General features: G+C 45.6%; 2 protein-coding genes across 4 annotated transcripts; one reads left to right on the top strand and one right to left on the bottom strand.

The window, feature by feature from the left end:
* Positions 1–211: 211 nt before the first annotated feature.
* c1qtnf9 (C1q and TNF related 9) lies at positions 212–3,629 on the top strand. The gene is made up of 3 exons (XM_035435336.1): positions 212–1,570; positions 1,778–1,840; positions 2,167–3,629. Exons 1-3 carry the CDS (start codon positions 1,390–1,392, stop codon positions 2,934–2,936), a joined length of 1,014 nt encoding a protein of 337 aa, XP_035291227.1. The 5' UTR covers positions 212–1,389; the 3' UTR covers positions 2,937–3,629.
* Positions 3,628–16,884, bottom strand: LOC118236736 (arf-GAP with Rho-GAP domain, ANK repeat and PH domain-containing protein 1). 3 transcript variants are annotated; one of them, XM_035435334.1, is made up of 24 exons: positions 16,697–16,884; positions 15,745–15,828; positions 15,523–15,611; positions 14,484–14,979; positions 14,144–14,251; positions 13,175–13,309; positions 13,010–13,070; positions 12,141–12,261; positions 11,881–12,038; positions 11,314–11,420; positions 10,641–10,840; positions 10,475–10,560; positions 10,168–10,350; positions 9,624–9,798; positions 9,436–9,516; positions 8,663–8,789; positions 8,469–8,568; positions 7,739–7,931; positions 7,207–7,252; positions 6,710–6,897; positions 6,011–6,220; positions 5,528–5,633; positions 4,961–5,108; positions 3,628–4,643 (listed from the first exon to the last, which is right to left on the bottom strand). In XM_035435334.1, the coding sequence occupies exons 2-24, from the start codon at positions 15,819–15,821 to the stop codon at positions 4,590–4,592; spliced, it is 3,249 nt and encodes a 1,082-aa protein (XP_035291225.1). In that variant the 5' UTR covers positions 15,822–15,828; positions 16,697–16,884; the 3' UTR covers positions 3,628–4,589. The 3 variants fall into 3 exon arrangements, with proteins under 3 accessions (XP_035291225.1, XP_035291223.1, XP_035291224.1); XM_035435332.1 differs by having other exon boundaries at positions 14,144–14,254; positions 16,697–16,883; XM_035435333.1 differs by lacking the exon at positions 16,697–16,884 and adding an exon at positions 16,185–16,290 and having other exon boundaries at positions 14,144–14,254.
* Positions 16,885–18,369: the final 1,485 nt, after the last annotated feature.

Genomic DNA, 18,369 nt, shown 5'->3' with positions numbered 1-18,369 from the left:
CATGAAGAATTTGTCAGGAGCTTACACAATGAGAACCGTATATAAACAATCAAAAGAAATATATTTGTATTATGCAAAATTATGTAAACATCTGTTTTAAATGCAAATGTACAAGCACAATAACACTGAAATCTTCAGAAAAGATTTTAAAACAATTCAAAAATAATGGAAAATCAGCTATTTAAAAACCTTAGATGAATGAATGAAACATTGCATTTATATTGCAATGGGGGAAACTCACCTCAACCACCACCAATGTGTAGCACAAAAGTGCAATCACTCTGGTTGAAGCCTGCCCTCTCTGTGTTGATGCACCTGTGAACAAAAGGCCAAGACAAAAGCCTTCAGTTTCATAGACATTTTTGGCAAAGATTCTCCAAGGTACATGCAATAATGCCTGTTTCCTTATAACACTGAATGCAATAAAGAAAATTACTGAAAGCCAAGTGAGATTAATTCCACATGTATTTTACCAAACAGCAACACAGCGTGATGAACTGACAAGTTGGCTAATAATTTCAGTATAAAATAACGTTAAATTTGTGATATTGGATATCAGCTGCTTACAAAGCTAGCTCGCAAGTAACCTTATCTCAAAAGAAAAGGTTTAATTAAACCCAAACCAAAAAGATCATTCACTCGCTCATCCATTCACTGATTTTATGATTTTAGTTAGCTAGGCTAACGTAAAGTTAACCTTAACAGTTACCTCCATAATCTGACACAACAAACTCCAGCTACAAAGCATAAAGTATGACTCAAGTGTTGAAGTAAGTCCTGTAATCGGTTATATTTGAATTGTATGGATATAGACATTTTAGTCTTGGATGGCTTTGATGCTACAGACCTTCCGGGGGAAGGAAGGGAGAATTTTAATGTGTCTTTGCCTCTTGAGTTAAACCACAAATGCATGTTTTGTTTCTTGCTACAGAATGAGGGCCATCTGGTGGAGTTCTAACAGAAGCAGAACAGTTCCATGTATTAAATCTGGGCTTGCATCCAGTTGCAGTTCAAAGGTAACATGTTCACATCCAGATTTGCCAGCGCAAAAACCATCTGCACAATTATGGTGGCTGAGGACACTACAGTGAGTGCTTTCATTAAGTCACCGTGTGCGTGTGCAGAATTAATGGCGGACTCACAGTGTGGGTTTATCATTACCCACATGCCTGAAAACTCGGATGGAAGAGAAAAGAGCCATACAGATACATTAGCCAGCAGTGGATGTACAACTAATCATGGACCAATAAGTAACCAAGCAGAGCCTGGTTGCAGTTCTCTGTCTGCTCTGTGCTGCTCTGTGGACTCTGCACAGTGTGCGGCTGCAGTTGTGGTTCAGTGCTACAGTGTGTATGCGTGTAGCAGCGTTTGTCTTGGGTGTGTGTGAGCATGCTGTGGTTCAGGGGGCTCCTCCTGCTGTCGCTGCTGGCTGTGGGGGACACAGCGCAGGAGGGTCCACAGCGGGACACCTGTATGTGTGGACACCCTGGAATCCCAGGTGACCCCGGCCACAACGGGGCGCCGGGCCGCGACGGGCGAGACGGAGCCAAGGGGGACAGGGGAGACCAAGGTAACGCTAGGGCTGTGTGACATCATTGATACTGTGGAATATGTGTTTTTCTGAATAATTAATTTTGGTTCTTTTCCTCAATAAAAGAGGGTGAAGAAAAACGGTGTGCAACACTATAAAAATAAACCATGTTAGAACATTGCTGCTCTTGCCTAGAGTGTCTATAACACAAAATAGAGTTGCGTAAGAATGTTGTTTTTGTGGCAGGACCTGTCGGTACATGTGGTACAGCAGGGCAGGATGGTGCCAAGGGAGACAAAGGAGAGCCAGGTGGGTCACAAAAAAATATACAGGGGCATACAGTATATACAGTGGTTAAATATTGGTTGGTAACTGGTAAATACTGCCCCATGAAAACTACATCTTTCCTAATCACTATCTGTGTTACCATCATTGCATTTTCTATGCTGTTTGAGCTCATCAGCTATGTTTTGATCACAGAGAGGGCACTGCTGTGTTGTGCGTCATAGGTTTATATTAAACCTCAAAGACTTGCATCATTGCCACATGCTTACAATGACCAATCAATACTTTAGTAAATGAATAGATTTGAATATTGAAATGATTGGCAAAGCCCCTCCCCCATTGTTTGGCAGGTGCTGCAGGCATGGCAGGCATGAAGGGGAGACGGGGAGATAATGGGGATCGGGGGTTTCCTGGGAAGATGGGTCCACAGGGTGTTCCAGGGGTCTTGGGCCCTAAAGGACAAAAAGGAGAGCTGGGTCTGCCTGGCCCTCAGGGGATAAAGGGTGACGTTGGTCCTCAGGGCCCCATGGGCCAGCAAGGCGACATTGGCCTTCAGGGAGAGAAGGGCTTTCCAGGGCCCATGGGCCCCACGGGACGGCAGGGCCCTAAGGGAGAGATAGGGCTTCAGGGTCAGAAGGGCAGCATCGGGTACAGAGGGGAAAAAGGGACGAAAGGAGAGCTGGGAGAGAAGGGGGTCCCCGGCGACATGCCCAACATAGGGAAGAGCGCCTTCTCTGTGGGCCTGACCGAAAACAGCAAACTCCCTCCCGTGAACACGCCCATTCGCTTCGATAAAATCATCTACAACAAGCAGCAGCACTACGACCCCCGCACCGGCCGCTTCACGTGCGCCTTGCCTGGGGCGTACTACTTCAGCTACCACATCACCGTGTACTCCCGCAACGTGAAGGTGGCCCTGATCAGGAACGGGGAGCGCATCGTCCACACCACGGACAACTACCAGAGCAGCGAGGACCAGGCGGCCGGAGGCGCCGTGCTGCACCTGCAGGCGGGAGACAAGGTGTGGCTGCAGGTGACAGGGGGAGAGCTCTTCAATGGCCTTTTCGCTGACGAGGACGATGACACCATCTTTTCTGGCTTCCTCCTGTTCTTAGATTGAAAGTGAAGAGTATGCAGATATGCACACACACGCACACACACACACACACACACACATAAACCCTAATGCTAACAGTGAGGATGGACACTGAGGAGTGTTTGGACAGTATTGGCCTCCAGCAGGAAGATTAAACATACAACTAGACTGCGCATGGCTATAGATAAAAATTATGATTCTCAAGAATATTTTAAGCAGATATGTAAAATATAGTAATTCTTAAAACCAGTGGATTTAATACATTTATTTTATACTGGTTAAATGCCTGTCTTTATTCTGATTAATTATTATTTGATGAATACATTATTTGTCTTCAAGGAATGGAATAACATGGCTTTTTTGCTGAAATAAATTTTTATGCAACGTAGAGGACAAAAAGTTAATTCATCCCACTTGAATGTATTTAAAATGTTTAATCAGCAAAGAACAATGATAAACATGATTGAATAAAGTGTGATCAAAATTCACTAATCTCTGTAAGATGAACATTAAAAGCACAGACTGCTGGTCTGAATAATGTCTTTCTTCACATGTTGTTATGAGAAGCCAGATCAATTCCACAGCTTTGTGGTGTTTCATGTCTGCACTGTACAGAGTATATATCAAATGAATTAGATCCTAAATTTGTCATTCTAACACAATAAATCCGTGCAATTCATTTCCATGATGTGCAAACAAAATAAAAAGTCACACACACTTTGTATTGGTTTATTGCTTCGTATAAAATCCTCTGCTTCTTTTACAAAGAATGATTAGCAATTACAAACCTAGCTTTACATTTCAATGGCTGCATCTAGATCAAACAGGTTATAATGCAGGCAGTGTGCAGTTCACCACACTAGGCCATAAAATCACGTGTGAACTGTGGTGAGTGGATAGAACGTGATGTGCGATTAAGTGTGATAATTATTTTTTGTGTCATTTCACGTATATAAACACGGGTAGATGACTAAAACCTTTAGATTGCATACGCTCTACAATTGGCCATTAGTCATATAATACATACAGAGTTAATGTATACCATTAAAATACTAGAAATACCTATAGCACAGTACAGATGCTCCGTACACAAAATGGAAACAAATGAGGCAAATAACAGCACAAAAAAACCAAACTCAGGAAAATAAATAACTTTCAATTTGCTGGAGCTTTCTCATGTTTGTGTTCATGTTACAGGTCCCTTGCTCATTTCACATTATGTTTCATGTCTTATTGAAGAAAGTGCTTCAGGTGAAAAAACCCAAAATAAAAAAACCCAATTTTCCCGTTTTGAATAGTAAATACAGCTACAGTTCAAACGCCTCGCTACCAAAATAAAACTAATCTGCTGGCAATACAACCATTCCATGAAAAATAATTTAATCATTCATAAAAACCAAGAGTTAGTACAAAAATGACCTTAAGTAAACTATCATCTATTTACCATCAATCAAAAAGACTGAAACCAGTATGAAATTATGGTTCTCATGTATTTTCAGCAAACACTGTCATTTTAGGAAATGGCATCTCAGTGGAGCTTTAAATAAATGCTTTACCGCCTATACTGTTGTCCTGTCATTTGAACTGGATTTGATGAGTAAATGATGTGTCAGAGTTCTAGTAATGAGCAGATCAGAAGAGTCCTCTTCTCTCTTCCTGTCGTGTGCTTGTTACATTTCAGAAAACAGTCACCAGTTCTTCATGACCTGCCTCTGCATGCGCACCTTCTCCCTGTGGAGCACAGCAAATAAAATACATCTTGCTTCAGCCTCACACGGCCATTCACTGCCCTCTGTGGAACCACCAGTTCACATTACAGCACATTCACCGCTGATTTAACACAGACCTAGAGACAATAGTGATGTCATCAATATGCGCCTCTAGTTTGCATAAGGTTTCACAGCAAGCGGCAAAACAAAGACGACATCACAAAGGCCTTATGCTCCCAACAGTGAGCACATCTACCACTAAAAAGATATTCCATTTCATATATATATATATATACTGCCAACTGTTTTTGAAAAGCCGAACAGTAAATTAGGCCTTGCCTGGAAGATGAGGGTGTAGTGGATGATGAGTTCGCGGGTGAGCCGGACCATGTTGGTGTTCATCGCCAGGTCCTGGAACAGCGTGGGCACAAACACCAGGGCGAGGTTCTGGGCGGTCATCCGGTTCTCACCGCTGTACAGCTGAACCCTGTGCCAAGAGCAAGCGGGTGAACATGGCTGAGCTCCTCCACACGCTTCCATTGAAACCGCCAAAAAGTGCTTTACTCCCCCCAGTGTTCTCAGTAGTACAGTCCGGAGCACGCAAGCCAAGACAAGCAAATGTTCATCTGTAAACATTTTTTTATGGTTTTGTGTCTCTTCGAACACTAGGCAAATCTCAAAGCATTTTTCCTAGCAATGCAACTAAAGTTCAAGCAATGTTGAAATCACATATAGCTGGAAAAGGATACGGGCCGCGGGATCTTCATTTCTGGGCAGGGGCACAACTAATATACGGCGACTGATTAAACAGACGCACATCTATTGCATTTGAGCTGGGCAGGTACTACGCGCACAGCCTGCGTGAGGTGCAGTGTGCAGTGCAGTGTGATAATCGCTCTGGCTTACAGGTAGAGGTGTTCACAGAGGGCGTTGAGCGTGGCTCTGTTGTCGGGGGGAAGGCCGTTCAGACTCCTGCGGAACATGCGCAGCCTCTTGGTCTCGTCCGAACAAGCTGCGCGAACACAAAGGGAAGTGAGGGAGGAGGAGAGCACAGAGGGACAGGAACCACACTGGACCGCAGCGGGCAGCACAGCGGGTGAGCACTGGGGCTTGCAGTGCCTGAGGAGGCAGGGGAGTCACAGCTGGAGGGAAGGGCTTGTTTCAGTTATTCTGAAACTTCAGTACCAACTGCACCAGAGGCTCCACCAAGCTGCCGCCATTTTAATGACCTTTATCGTGTTTGCCTTGCGTGACCCGTCACCATCACAGAACTGCACCTACGAGACGCTTCATAACAGCTGTTTTGGACCTGTCTTCATCAGGCACGGAAGGCCTCGTCACACACTCGCCCAAAGGAGCGTGTGGTTGGGGGGGGGGTGAGAAACGTACCCGCCGCCTCCACCCAGGAGCCCATGTGCGTCCCCGGGATCAGCACCACCTGCTGGCGGAGGATCTGCTTCAGCGCCCCGGCCGTGTCCAGCACGCCCATCTCGTCCGCCTCCAGCTCCGCCGCGCCCGGCGACCTGCTCAGGGCCGCCACCAGCTGGCCGATCTTGGTAGCCATGCCGCAGCGCCGGTAAATGCCGTCCACCTTCAGGCCTGATCGGGAAACACGCCGCTCTCTCTCTCAGTGTGCGCAGTATCTCAGTCAGACACAGATATACCACTTAAAATTTGTGTGTAAATATGGCTCAGATAGGGGACTGGCGGGGCCGTCCCCACAAGTCAAACGGAGTGTGTGTAAGTCTATCTGGATAAGAGCGCCTGCTAAATGCCTGTAATGCAATGTAATGTAAGTGCTGTAATTTTTACACGGTGAAACATGTAGAAACTACACGCTGGTAAAAATGGCACTACATGGTGGTAAAAACACCCTTAAATAAAAGCTGAGAATGTGCACTTTAACCACATGTGAATTATCTGATTACAAATATAACATTGTGGAGGACAGAGCGAAATCACGAAAAAAATGTCTTTGTCCCAAACATCATGGAGCTCCCTGTATGTGCTGTATGTTCTGTGATCTATTCCTTACTGTCTACATACACTGGCCACATACGCATCCCATAGGTGTATAAAAACACTCACCGTACTGTGTGATGTGAGAGATGCACCTCTCTACAGCCGGCGGCACCTTCCCGCTGACCGTAGGGGGCATGGAGGGGTACAGAGAGTCCTGCCGGCTGACCTGCAGGGCCGGCCCTGGCAGTCTCCTCTTCAGCCCCATGGCCCAGGAGCGGCAGGGCTCGTCCCGCTCAAACTGCATGGACACAGTCCTGGAGAACAGATGCGGAACACGCACACGCAGGCACAGACACACACACACACACACCGTCAGTCTACACACGATGTCAAAATGTCATGACAATTAGTTACTAGGCTCTACCACGTGGCACGGCGTCCCTATGCTTACAGTAACTGCTAATTGAGCAGGTTGAGGTAATATCTGTTACTGTATATTTGTAACAATTTTATGTGAGGTGTTTTGTGTAGAGTTAAAATAAACAAATAACAAACATACAAATTACATATGGAATACCTGGAATAAACATAAAATATAGAATACAGAGCTCTAGTTTCCTGACCTCTCTGCAGTAATCAGTTGAACGGTGTTCTCAGGCAAGTCCAAGTCTGTGGATACAAATGAGGCCGGTCAGTTTTCAGCAACATTACACAGCACACTCTGATCCCACAGCCTGCACTTGACCAAACAACCAAACTAAAAGGCATAAAGCTCTCTTCTCTGAGCTCCTGTAACAGACACCATTCTTTAACATGCTTCAAGTCACATGACCCTCTGTCAAATATTGACACTCAGATCCCTTTTTTTTCTGAAAGTACAAACTATGAAAAGCCCTTTTGTGATTCATCAACCTTCACTACTCGAATTCTATGCATAGGATGGTTTTATATGAATTGTGGTGTATTTCTGTAAACTAGAGTTAATATTTCACTTCTCTTCATTTCACAAGCATAATGTTTCTCCACAGTACTGTATGCCAAAAAATTACAACTGCTCTAAAGAGGAAATATAATATCACACTTTATCAAATGTATCATATTTTTTGTTTAGTTTTGCATTTTGTTTGGCTGTCTATTGCTGTTAGTGATACGTACTGAAGACGGTGTCAGGGGTCAGTAGAAGCTTGTTCTTTTGGCGCCCCCCAGTGGGGTAGATGAGTATCTCGTTGTCCTTGAGGGCCACCCAAACCTCAGTGTGCTGCAGGTCGCCTCCCTCCCGCATGGCGACTCTGGACACCGTGAACACCCCCTCCAGCTCCTCATCAGACACGGGTCCGGGCAGAACCACCTGGGACAGGCGAGCGAACGCAGGCGAGTGGAGCGAGTGCAGCAAACCCAAACTTTCAATCAAACAGGGCCTCTCAGAATGAATAAGTTCACCACCGCCTTACATGTTCAAGTGCTCTGTCTCTCCTCCACTCGACCTACCCTGTCTTTATCCTTAGTTAGCTTAGCCCTAGCACAGGATGTTCATACAACTATGTCTTGAATAGAGATGGCTAAATGCAAGTTGACTGTGATTACATCAATACCACTTTGATTTTCCACAATGAAACATCACAGCTAGGCTTTGAAAATTCAACATTTTGTCAGAAATCCAGTAACCTAACAAATATGGTGACTGTACTATAGTATTGAGGGAAGCTGGGTGAGAACGTAAGAAACAATTAAGCTTGTTCTGTGTCTTATTAATGAAGAAACAGCACAGAGTGCTAGAAGGACTAAGTTAACTCACACCAGTACAATACAATGAATCCAGGAAATCAAGGACAGATCAATAGGGTATTTTGTCATTTTGTTAGTTTAAGAGGAGATGCTGTGGTACCTTGAGAATGTGTGTTAGATGTGCCAGCAGTGCCTCACGGGTGTCAGCCTGGCACACCAGCTGGTCTGTCAGTGTCAGCATCTCAAACTCATGGGTCTCCCTGTAAAAAGGGGAAAACACAGCCATAAACATGCAATCACATGGCTCTGTGCACATCATAAGGGTCATACTGAGAGTCATAATGTAATCCCTACCCAGTGGAGAGGTCGAGTATGGATATGACCTCCCTCAGATCCAGCACATCACACGCAGCAGAGTCGTTTTCCTCAGAGAAGAGGAAGCGGTCCTCCTCCAGCTTCCCATGAAGCTCCTCCTGGCTCCCTGCTCCTCACAAACACACGCACACATACACACATGCACATGCACACACACACACACACACACGCACACACACACATACACACGCACACACACACACACACGCATATGCACACATACGCACACACACACATACACGCATATGCACATACACACAAACACACACATGCACACACGCACATGCACATACACACACACAGATTCCGTTAGGAGACGACAGAGCACGCAGTTATAAAGGTATATAGTGTTGTGGACACTATATACCTATATAACAATGCACAGTAAAACTCTTCATATTCTAGGCACATGAAGGGGTTACTCCCGCACAGGACTTTGGTTTATGGTTCTAGAATGTTCTTTGATCTGTAAAGGGCATAAAAGCACTTATTTGCTGGATGGCGAAGTTCAGGCAAGTCTTACGCATTGGAATGTCAGATGTACATCTGATATCCCACAGAAAAATGTGGGTGAATGCATGAAAGCAAATCTAGGCAGTCATGCCATGCACAAACAGCATTCCAAAACTACAAAAGAATTGCTTCACTCTAGAAAACCATATATGCTGCACGTGCATCAATTCAGGACTATACTACTGAAAAGTAGGTAAGGGATGACATTGCGTCCCCTGTGAAACACATATCTGAAGTACCTGCGGTAGAGGTAGAGTCAGGCACTGTGGTAGATGACAGTGTCTCTCTAGATGGCTTCTTTGGGCAATATGCAGGGACCTCTGCCAAGACAAACAAATATATAAAAACACTTGTGGGTGATTAAACAGGCCAAAGCACAGCGCCTGTTTGATGTGCTTGTCGGTACTGTAGACATTATGGACCGTACCTGCATACTCATTATGTCTCAGGAGCTCCGTCTGCATGGCCTGACCGGCTCGCTCTGCCAGGGCGATGGGCGAGGGGCACTGGGGGTCCCCAGAGTGGCACAGGACCCGCGCCCCCGAACAGAGCAGAGACATGGTCTCCGGGATATCGCCACCGCACACCACCTCACACAGCCTCTGGAACCAAAGAAACAGGGTGAGTGATCGACACCATAGAGATAATACAGGCAGGCCTGCAACTGGATCCAAACCCGTCCTGGGAAGCCTTACTACATTTGGCTGTACTCACAGACCAAAACTAAACATGTCGATCACTGACAAACAAAGGAGTCATGCGCGAAACTTCACCTATCTTATCGCTTACACTCCCGGTCCTGGCATGGTGACTCACAACTGAATGACCTCATCGCATTAATAAGCACATGACCTGAGGGATGACACAGCTAGCTGGATGGGGATTCCCTGGCTTCCGGGGTTTGCGAAGGCCACTTGCTACGGAGCACTGCTGCCCTCTGCTGGTGACAAGCGGCAGCACGGGAGCCTCACCTGGTTGAGCAGCTTCTGGCTGGAGGCCAGAGGGTGTGCCCGTCGGTACAGCCCCTTGCAGTACTTGGCCTTCATGAAAGCGTTGCGCTCGTTCGGGGTGGCGTCCGGCAAGATCTGCTCGGCGGCGGGCACGTTGTGGCCCCATATCTCATTGGCCACTTTGTTCCCGTACAGCACGAAGAGCTGAGGAAGAGAGACCGCGCTGCTCAACACTGCGACTGCAGACGCAGGAACTCAGGGAGAGAAGGCGACGCTCCGCAATCATTCAGAACAGACCGGGACGGGAGACTGGTGGCTCCACACATACCTGAATCAGAGGCTCCGTCCACACCTTGCTGTCCATCTTCAGACTGCGGACTTTGGACACGTTGATACCCAACGACCGGTGCTGGCCTAAAAATAGCAGTTGGTTTTAATGGAGGACCGGAAAATCCGGTTAGCTCAGACGGAGAGCGGCTCCAGCGCAGGCTCACCTGCGCAGGCTTCGCAGATGACCACCAGCAGGTTGACGGAGGCCCACTCGGGGCTGGCCGAGCCGCAGTCGGCGCACACCTTGTTCCAGGGGCTGGCCCACATGCGCAGCGCCACCTCGCTGCAGGACAGGGCGCTGCGGATCACCTGCGTCAGGCAGCCCTGCCACACCGCCAGCTCCCGGGAGGAGTCCGCCGAGAAACTGGGAGCCAGACGGGTAGGGGGGGGGGGGTTGAGCCGCTAATGCTGGAGCGTTCGCGAGTACACCACGCTGCATTTACACTGCGCCTCACTGCGGCAAACCTCAATCCTGTCACAGCATTCACACTGTGCTGAACCGCAATCCTGTCACAGCATTCACACTGCGCTGAACCGCAATCCTGTCACAGCATTCACACTGCGCTGAACCGCAATCCTGTCACAGCATTCACACTGCGCTGCATTTACACTGTGCTTCACTGCACCAAACCTCCCTCCCGTCACAGCATTCACACTGCGCTGCATTTACACTGCATAGGATCTCACTTTCATCACAGTTTTTACATTGTAAGCCTATCTCACTGCACAGAAGTTACGTCACAAAATTCTCACTGCGTCACACAGAACAGAAGCTCATTCACAGCACTCCCAACGCATTCCGTTGCGCTGTTGTGCTGCGCAGGGGGGCTCGCTCACCTGAAGGTCCTGTAGGGGGTGATGAGGCTGAAACCGTGCCGGCCCGTCTGCTTCACCGACGCCACGCTCATCGACACGTAGGTCATCCCCAGCCCCAAACCGTAGTCCTGTCGCGCGCAACCAGTCACCACAGCACATTTACCCAAAGCAACGGACCACTGACCACAGAGAACACCATCAAAGCACCGAGGACAAAAAGCTGCTAAAGCGATGCAAGGGACGTTGTGCTAATCGGGCACCTGGCACTTAAAACACACAGCACTGCATGTCAACAGACAACCAATAACAAGAGGCGTGTAATCACGGTACAGCAGAAAACACTGTGCCTCAAAGGGGCACTAGATGTCTAGGGAATAGGCAACTCCAGTTCTTGAGGGCCACAAGGTGAAATGGCATTTACTGCACCTCATCTCAAGTCATTATACACTAACAGACAGGAAGTCACCTCCCCCTTTACAATGAGGTGTATAGGACCTCTAGGGCCCTGAACGCCGGAACCAGCAGCCCTGACCTGGAGCCGGTCCTGGCTGCAAGTCCGCGTGGTTCCCTTGCCCCAGCCCCGCGTACCTCTTTGTTGCGATAGATCCACAGGTTGTGTCCCAGGATGGCCGCGTACACCTTGGTGCGGGGGTCCTTCATGACCAGGGGGCCGTGCTGCTCGGGCGGGGGCGGGGGCTCCTGCCCGCGGGAGGCGAGGAGGGAGCTGACCCAGCCCTCCTGCACAGCTGCGGGGGGGACGGAGGCGGAGACGGCGGGAACACGTCAGAAAAACGCGGCGAACCGGGAGAGGCCGGCCAGCCCTCTGCCACCCCTCGCGCCGGACTCACCCGCGCTGTGCGCCATGAAGTCGATGTGCTTCTTGCCGAAGTAGATGGAGAAGCGCGCCCGCTCCTGAGGCCGGACGCTGCTGATGCTCGACACGTGGAACGCCATCTCCGTGAACTTGTCCTGAAACGCGCAGGGGCAAAGGGGGGGGGGGGGGGGGGGCGCGGTGAGGCTCAAAATAGAGCACAACGGACTGGAAGCCTTTGAAATGCCACCAGGGCCAAGTCTACAAGGCAAGGACGGAGTATGTAACCGCTGACTTGTGGCTCTGTTCAAACAAATGATGATTCTAATTAAAGAGCCTCCTAGCCTAGGCACTCCCTCTATACTATACTATACTATACTGTACTATACTGTACTTCAGAATGAAATATAATTCAAGCTTATACAATTACATTTCAAGTATATAATTTTTTTCACATGGCTGACAGAATAGAATCATGAGTCTTGACCGTTTATTTTCGATGATCTCTCTGTATTCTGCAAGTATACAGTAGATAGACATTAGTCAGCCAGGGGATAACCAGGCTGGGAGTGCATTAAGACCTTTTCATTTCTTAAATGCCTGTAACAGATATTTCCTGGAAATTAGAGCCTTCAAATCTGACCAGATATATATATATATATATAATTTCATAAAAGTAGCCAGTAGTCAGCCGGTGCTTATGGACAACTCTGATTTGTAAAAATAAACCAGCAGACAGCACCTATGTGCTTTGGACTTCCATTCATCCTATCAGTCATAAGCAAACACCACTAATACAAACAGTTGTACCAGATGACTTGACGTCAGTTCTGCTTGTTGCTTAGACCTTTCCGCATGAGCTTTGGCAATGAAAAATGTAATAATACAACAAGTGGTCCTACTCACTGTACGCTTCTTCCAAAGAGACATCAGCTGCCCATCCAACGTGGCCCACAGCACGTGGTGCCTGAGGAGCACAGGCGAATGAAGATCAGACAGAGATTTAGCCTCACGTGCTAAAAAGATATACGCCTTATCCAATGGACGCCAAGTCCCGTTGCGCCATCGTACCTGCGGCCTTGCCACACGTCCAGCCAGCTGGAGCGGGACACCGCGCCCTCCCTGAGGGACCCCTCGCCAGGGCGAGTGCCCACGCCCGACTCTGTCCGGCCCTGCTTCTTCCTGCTCACTCGAATGGTGGCGGCTCTGTGGAAAAATTGAGTAGACTCCTCTTATGGAATATGGTGGAAATACAGTGAACATCAGCGTTTGGGACAAATACATTTTTTTATTGAACTGCACTCCACAATTTTTGATTAGTAATCAAACAGTTCACATATGGCTAAAGCGCAGATTCGCAGCAGATTCTCGGACTAATCAGATCTTTGTCTCAAGTATTATGGAGCTCACTGTATGTGAACCTTGGGAAAATGTAATGATAAATGTATTTCACAGCAGTGCATTTCAAAAAACATTACAATATCTGAAAGTGATAGTAATGAGTATATTTACCCATTTAATGTGAATTGCAATATCTGAAAAATACATTTTATTTTAAGAAATTATGCAGCATATTATTTCCATGTGGTTCTCCAATCCCCCCCTCACTGCAATGATGCCTGACCCTCAATAACCCCTCCACCTATCAGGATAGTTTCCACCACAGCCCTTTATACACCATACAGGTTGTCTGATCTGCGCGCTGGAGCATTTTCTCCTTATATAATTACTAAAACTTTCAGATGTGTCCATAAATTAAACAAAAACCTTTTTGTACTTGTGACAGCACTGTGTGGTTGACTCCAATGTACAGTTATACTGATTTTTGATCTGTATCATCCCATGCCATTCTAGTGATCAGTCTGTGACTTTAAGACATGCCTGTGGACACTGGCTCCTGATATTATCATTCTGACATGAGGGCAAATGCCACTACAACAGGACTATGACTTTCCAAAATTTGTCAAGTGAGCTGGATGTGATGTAATATGGCCAGCGGTCACATGATCTCAACTCATGCGTCTCAGGAGTCACGCATACCGGGGAGCCTTCTGCTTCACTCGCTTGGTCAGAATGATTGGCCCGTTTTCTGGCTGAGGGGGCTGTCCAGTGCTGGTGACACTGGCTTGGCCACTGGACACCTGAGAACTACTGTGGAGATAGCACAAGCAGGGGAAGAGTGAGATGAAGGTGCAGTATTAAAAAAAAAAAAAATTCATCTGAGAGATCTTAGAACAACTCCTACTACAATGACACATACCATGGGAGCACTTTGTCATTCTTATATTTCATATGGTAATGTGCATACACACTGTGTGACAAAAGGACATTGTTCAACGAGAACTGCTTTGAACCTTGAGCCTGTTTGTGCGGAACTCACCCATCTGTAAGCAATTGAGCCTGCAGTTCTTTAGGGCTTTGTCTGGTTTCAGTCCTGACAGTGGCCTCGTCTTCTGACTTTGGAGTCCCAGGGGTGAGGCACTCGTCGTCGTTGGTGTCATACCCAGGCTCCGTGGCCCATTCAGCCAACTCCTGGTGGCCGGTAGGGCTGGCTGGAGGAGTGGCAGGCCAGACAAAGTGGTTTTGACTGGAGTCACCTGCTGCCTCACCGCCTGTCCCGGAGTCTTCCGGGGGGGCAGAGGGAATCAGCCCGCAGTTCTGCTGGGAGTGTGCGGAGTCCTCCTGGCTCTGATTCTGCCAAGGTGGTGGGTGGAGGAGAGTGTCAGAGAGTGGCTTTCCATCTGCGCTGTCTGTAAAACACATTGCCTTTCTGGTTTGGAGAGTAGGGCTAGTTGACTGGACTTTTGGGGGTCCTTTTAGTACAGTAGGCTTGTCACCATTTTCTTGACTGTCGATACCATAAGCGCAAGGACCTCCTGTAGACCCAAATCAAAATAAGCACAATAAAAATACAGCGCACGGCCAAGAAAAGTAACCATGGTTAAATAAACATATTATTGTGACACAGTAGTCATGACTCATGACGCTCAAATACTATTACATTTCCAATTTCCCCTTCCATTCACATGCTGAGAAAAGTGTTTTGTAACTAGTGGGGAATTTTCCTTCAGCGTGACAGAAAGGCTATCTTTAGGTTTAAGAATGTACTACTAGAGGTGGCAAGTCAACCAAAGATCTATACGGATTTTAAGTGGCTGACTTCCTTGAAGGGCTTGAAAGAATGTACTGGAAAAAATGTACTATTCAAATAATTACATTAAAATCACATCTCCTTAAGTCACTGTGCAGATTGCCTATGACACTGAATCAAATTAAAATACATCCATGACTGATAATTATATAAAAATTCCATGACTATAAATTTGTATACACATTAAGTGCCACAAATATAACGTTTAGTATTCGCCAACACAAGTTACATAGCAAACACATTTACATACCAAACTACTTCAATTTACCTGTGGCGACAGGATTATTTTTCTCCTGGAGATAATCTTGCGGGACTATTCCAGCTGTTTTGGCATCCAATGAATCATTTAACAGATCCCTACAAAGAAATATAGCTACACTGAAACAATGCAAACAGGTTTATCTGAAGGAAAAGTGAAAACGAGCAATATCCAAAGGATGGATCTTCACCCAGACATTGATAAGTGAATACAAACTTGAGTTTAACTCACCTGTCTGAAGACAGCTGTTTCTGGACACCTGCCTCAAGTCTGTAGCGAGCTCTGGGTTTTGGTATAGGTGCAGTCATGTCCGTGCTAAAATGAAATATTATTTTGAGGAAATAAGAACCAATGCTAATGTAAAACAACTCTTAATGCTACCTTCCTTATCTGCATAAGAAAAAGTAAACAAAAAAGTCGTTAGACAACCGAAATCATAGGACGAGCTCTTTCAAAAATCTAGAATTACTATGTGACTAAGCATTCTGTTATTGAAAAGTTATACTGATTTTTTGAGTGACAACAACTAAAAGAGAGAAATGGCGTGATGCTAATTTAAATAAACATTAAGACTATTAGCCATTATTGCACAGACACTAAGAGCAGGATACTTAATAAGAAAGCTAACAACAATTTCTTTATTGAAATCGATACAAGAGAAATGTATTTACGTTGTATTTGGCGTCACCAAAACGATAAACGAAATAGACTGAGCTAAACGCTGGCTTAAATGAACAACACTGAATGTTACTGGCTTCAACAACTCTATAGCAACAAAACTAATTTCCGTAAAACCACTGCACAGCGCATGTCATTCTTATTGTGTTCAAAGGTAAGAACGTTATGTCCTTCGCCACACACTGTCCAGCAGGTTCCCTGAGGAAACGGTGACGGAAATCTTATTTTATCTACCCTCAATTTGGAACCTTACTATTTAAAAAGGAATAGGTGATAATAATTCTGTATACTTTCAATTAGGTGCGCGTATACAGTGAAATGTGGCAGCTAACTTCGATTTGAATAAACGACTGTATTTGCTTAAATATTGCGCAAGTTCCGTGTCGAAAATCACTACGCAAAACATTTTTGACCACCAAACGTGCGTTTTTTCTTGAGAACGAATGTATTTTGCATAGAGTGGACTCTCAAGAAAGTATCAACAAATCATTCGCTAAGTCCTTACCTGGCAGGTGGCTCGCGAGGCGTTTGAATCAGTCTCGCGAAGCAAATTGAAGGCAGTAAAGGTTGTGAAAAACGAGATTATCTCCGACGTGGTTCACGCGCAGCGGTTTCACCTGTATAACTTGTTCAGTCACTGTTCTTATGGGTAGGGCTGCCATTCTGCGCGCCCGCGGATTTATGATACTTACAAAGTTCATGTGGTTTTTAATCCACACAAAGTATCCTTGGACAAATCAGGTATACTTATAACGGAATTATAATTTCTATTGAGCGTTTGTTCATCTGATGGAACAGGTTTTGTGCAAAAAAAAAAAAAAAAAAAAAAAAGATGCTGTGTCATAGCCTATATTTAAAATTACCAGTTGCCTCTGCTTTCACATGGGCTACGTGTATATGAATATGTATTATGAATATAAATGCTGGGTTTAATTTTTGAGCATCCAGGCAATATTAAGTCTTCCTTATCAAGTAGACTCTTCTAATGTTTACAACCCATGCTCTGACACTCACAGCTTTCCATTTATAATTACAGTAGCCTGTTAGGCTAAATTGACTAACTAATTGAATGAAATTGTTGTAATATAGGTCAGTATAGGTTTAAAAAAACATGAAATAAATACATTGTGAATTTTGCCTCATAGTAGTTTGATCTGAAATACAGACTTGAAGAAAAACAACAAATTTGACAACTGTCCCAATACTTATGGATTTAACTATATCTAATGAAGTCAATCACACTGGGTGAACTGGGAGTTACTGTTATGTTTATGTGTATGTTGAAGTCACGTTTCCTCAAGAAGATCCCAAGATATCAAAACTTTGTCTGGCTTACATCCAGGTGTAAATAAATCGAAACCACTTGGGAGCAATAGAGCAGCCCAGCGCTTCATTCGCTTTCCACTCCCCCTTTAAACACAGCTTTAAAGATAGGCATGTGATTCTTATTTTTGGCCAAAACACATTTAGTCAACAACAGGGTAGCAAAATGGGAGCTATGAGTCACAACACTGCCTAGTTTGACATCATCGTGCTGTGCACTTCTGGTTGTTCTCACACAACCAGTTCTACTGCATCAAAAATATCAGTTCACAAAAACCCAGCAGTTCAACAGCGAGGAGGCCATGACACAGTCATTGTTTGTAAGCCATATGCTGTCTAATACTCTACATTATACTGTAGGCCATATTTGAAAATTATAAGTGTTCATTTTAAGGTGAAACTTAATACAAGCAGTACAGGTCAGATTTTAATTTTAATTTAAGAGGAGAAAGAGTGAGAAGGTATGTAGCTCAGTGACGATCATGTTTTTTATTTTTATTTTACAAGTGCTTTTAATACAAACCAGCTCATATCTTCTTTGGATGAAACTCATGTCCACGCAGCTTTGCACCACTCTTATTAGCTGGACATTGGAATACCTTGAGAACACAGCATGTTTGCATCAGACAGTGTTCCAGTACCATCCACTGCAGTACATGAGCACCACAGGGCACTATATTTATTCACAATATATTCATCTGATTTTAAGTATAATACCACCTCTACAGACATTTTCAGATCACTGCGAAGTAGTGGGCAATGATGATGGGGAGAACAGAAGGACAATTGAGAGGTTTGTTGATCAGAGCATGAACGACCGCCCCCATCTTAATGTAAACAAGACCAAGAAACTTG

This window comes from Anguilla anguilla, chromosome 9, assembly GCF_013347855.1.
Source record: "Anguilla anguilla isolate fAngAng1 chromosome 9, fAngAng1.pri, whole genome shotgun sequence".
Classification (NCBI taxonomy): Eukaryota; Metazoa; Chordata; class Actinopteri; order Anguilliformes; family Anguillidae; genus Anguilla; species Anguilla anguilla.
This window is presented reverse-complemented; position numbering and strand designations above follow the sequence as displayed.